Below are 2,583 nucleotides of genomic sequence, written 5' to 3'. Positions count from 1 at the left end.
GAAGAAAAGGAAAAAAATAAATAAATTGGACTACGTCAAAATTAGAAACTTTTGCAACACAAACAATACCATCAATAAAGTAGAAAGGATTTGGTTGAAAAGTTCTTCATCTTCTCTCTTACATTAATACTTAGGTTATTAGTTTGTTAATTGTCTTATATTTAATTATTTTCTTATCACTGGTGACTCTCACAGCAGAATTTAATATGATTTTGTTGTACAAAGTGATTTGTGTAGAAACATCATATTCCTGGAAATACATTTCAAGAAATGTTATTGGTAACTAACTATTCTCAGGTTCAGGAATACCAGCAAATTCTAAGAAAGTAAATGTTAAAGTTGATTCTTAAACAATGTGGGGGTTAGGAGCACTGACCACCCCCAGGCAGTCAAATTTGCATATAACTTTTGGCTCTCCCAAAACTTTACTTAATAGCCTACTGTTAACTAGAAGCCTTACCCATGACATAGACAGTCGATTAACGTGTATTTTTTATATACTGTATTCTTACAATAAAGTAAGCTAGAGAAAAAGTTATCAAGAAAATCGTAAGGAAGAGAAAATATATTTACTATTCATTAAGTGGAAGTGGATCATCATAAAGGCCTTCTTCCTGACATCTTCACATTGAGTAGGCTGAGGAGGAGGAGGAGGAGGAGGGTTGGTCCTGCTGTCTCAGGGCGGCACAGGTGAGGAGGCAGGAGAGGCAGGTACACTCAGTGTAACTTTTATTGAGAAGAATCTGCATGTAAGTGGACCCATGCAGTTCAAACCTGTGTTGTTTAAGGGTCAGCTGTAATTTGCCTGTTGAGAGACGACTTACCTAAAGTCATGAAATAATGTAGGCTAATAAAAAAGATTTTACTGTGGTGTTTTACTAACAGGGAGCCAAGAGAAAAGCTGTATCAGGATACCAGTCTCATGATGATAGTTCTGACAATTCAGAGTGCAGCTTTCCTTTCAAATATACATACGGTGTAAATGCGTGGAAACACTGGGTAAAAACTAGGCAACTTGATGAAGATCTTCTGGTATTAGATGAGCTAAAATCTCGTAAGTGTTTTGATTTCATTTCTCTTAAGTCCTGTTTAAAATCAAGATTTCTGTTACAGACTACCTTTAATTTTAAAAAACAAAAATGTAGCTTAAAATAATTCTAAGAATGCATTTTATTTTACCTTAAAGTTCTTACAAAGAATAAATTAATTTCAGAAAGTTTCTTAACATTAAGACATTAAATAATAGCAATTATTGATTTTTTATTTTAATTCTTTTTAGCTAAATCAGTAAAGTTAAAAGAAGATCTACTCTCTCACACCACAGCTGAGCTTAACTATGGGTTAGCTCATTTTGTTAATGAGATCCGACGGCCAAATGGAGAGAACTATGCACCTGACAGCATCTATTATCTTTGCCTTGGAATACAAGAGGTTAGTATTTTGATAGCTGCTTTCAAATACAACATGTGTAAGAAAAGTTGTTGTGGTAGTTCTTGGAGAGAAAAATTTTGTGCGTCCAGAATATTAAGGTAACTTTATGGAAACTTTATTGGGTTATTAAGAAAGATAATGAAGAATTTAATGCATTTGGAAATACTAGAATATTATAAAGGATTTCCTTAGCTACTTTGTGTTTCTGCTATAGTGCAATATATATATATTCCTAAAAACGTTCAAGTTCTCCAAAACTGTGTACCAAAACAGAAAGAATTTATGGGAAAAATAGGGTATGGGCAGACTACTCAGAATTCATTCATCTTTTGTAATAGGTCTAACAAAGTTGTATATTTGCCACCATATTTATAAATGATAATATATAAATGATAACACCATTCCTTCCTTACCAATTGCAAATAAGTGAATTCACATTATTAGGCATGATGTATAGCTACATTTGGCTGTAGATCATGCTAATCTACATGTAAACAAATATGTCTTACCTATGCATGTTAGATCTATTTCACCATATGGCTTCTGATGTGTTACTCACCTGTTAAATAGTATAACTATTCATGAATTCTTTGGAATCATCTCATAAAAATAGGTCATTCTTTAGGGGTTTTAAATAAACTTCATTCACATGTCTCTGAATTTGAGTAAGCCTGTTTTCTACAATAAACAGGAAGATCAACTTTAAGTAGTGACCTCTAGCTCTGAACAATTGTATAGGCTTGAGCCCAGAGATCAAAAAGGATCTCCAGCTTCACATCCTATGTATTTTGAATTGTGGTAGATCACAGGGGAGATCTCTTTAGAGTTTTGTTTACATGCCTAAAATTTAATGTTATTCTGTCAACAGGTGTTAAATAATGAAATAAGTTACTGAAGAAAACTAAAACTGTCTTAATTTGTATTTTATTTATTTTCTCTTCAGGAATAGAAATTTGCCTAAAATTATGTAAGTGGTGGTAGGGAAATAGTGCATGGCTGCAAATTACTGTGTATTCAGGGACCACCACAAATTTTAAGTAGCAACCTAAAAGAAATATAATAGGTTTTACTTTTTCTTATTTTCCTTTGATAGATTTACGTGTACTTTGAGCCTCAGGCTTAGATGGTGATATAGGTCCATCATTCCAAAAT

At 32.9% G+C, this 2,583-nt stretch overlaps 1 protein-coding gene across 1 annotated transcript in view; it reads left to right on the top strand.

The window, feature by feature from the left end:
- Positions 1 to 2,583, top strand: part of ZMYM2 (zinc finger, MYM-type 2) — a 100,583-nt gene that overhangs the window by 78,103 nt on the left and 19,897 nt on the right. The window contains exons 17-18 of the mRNA XM_012641669.1: positions 886 to 1,054; positions 1,280 to 1,431. Coding sequence (XP_012497123.1) covers positions 886 to 1,054; positions 1,280 to 1,431 — 321 coding nt within the window. The remainder of the gene's footprint in view (positions 1 to 885; positions 1,055 to 1,279; positions 1,432 to 2,583) is intronic.

Source organism: Propithecus coquereli, unplaced genomic scaffold, assembly GCF_000956105.1.
Source record: "Propithecus coquereli isolate 6110/MARCELLA unplaced genomic scaffold, Pcoq_1.0 Scaffold168, whole genome shotgun sequence".
In the NCBI taxonomy this organism is placed as follows: Eukaryota; Metazoa; Chordata; class Mammalia; order Primates; family Indriidae; genus Propithecus; species Propithecus coquereli.
The sequence above is the reverse complement of the archived record's forward strand: the minus strand, read 5'-3'. Positions and strand labels throughout refer to the sequence as shown.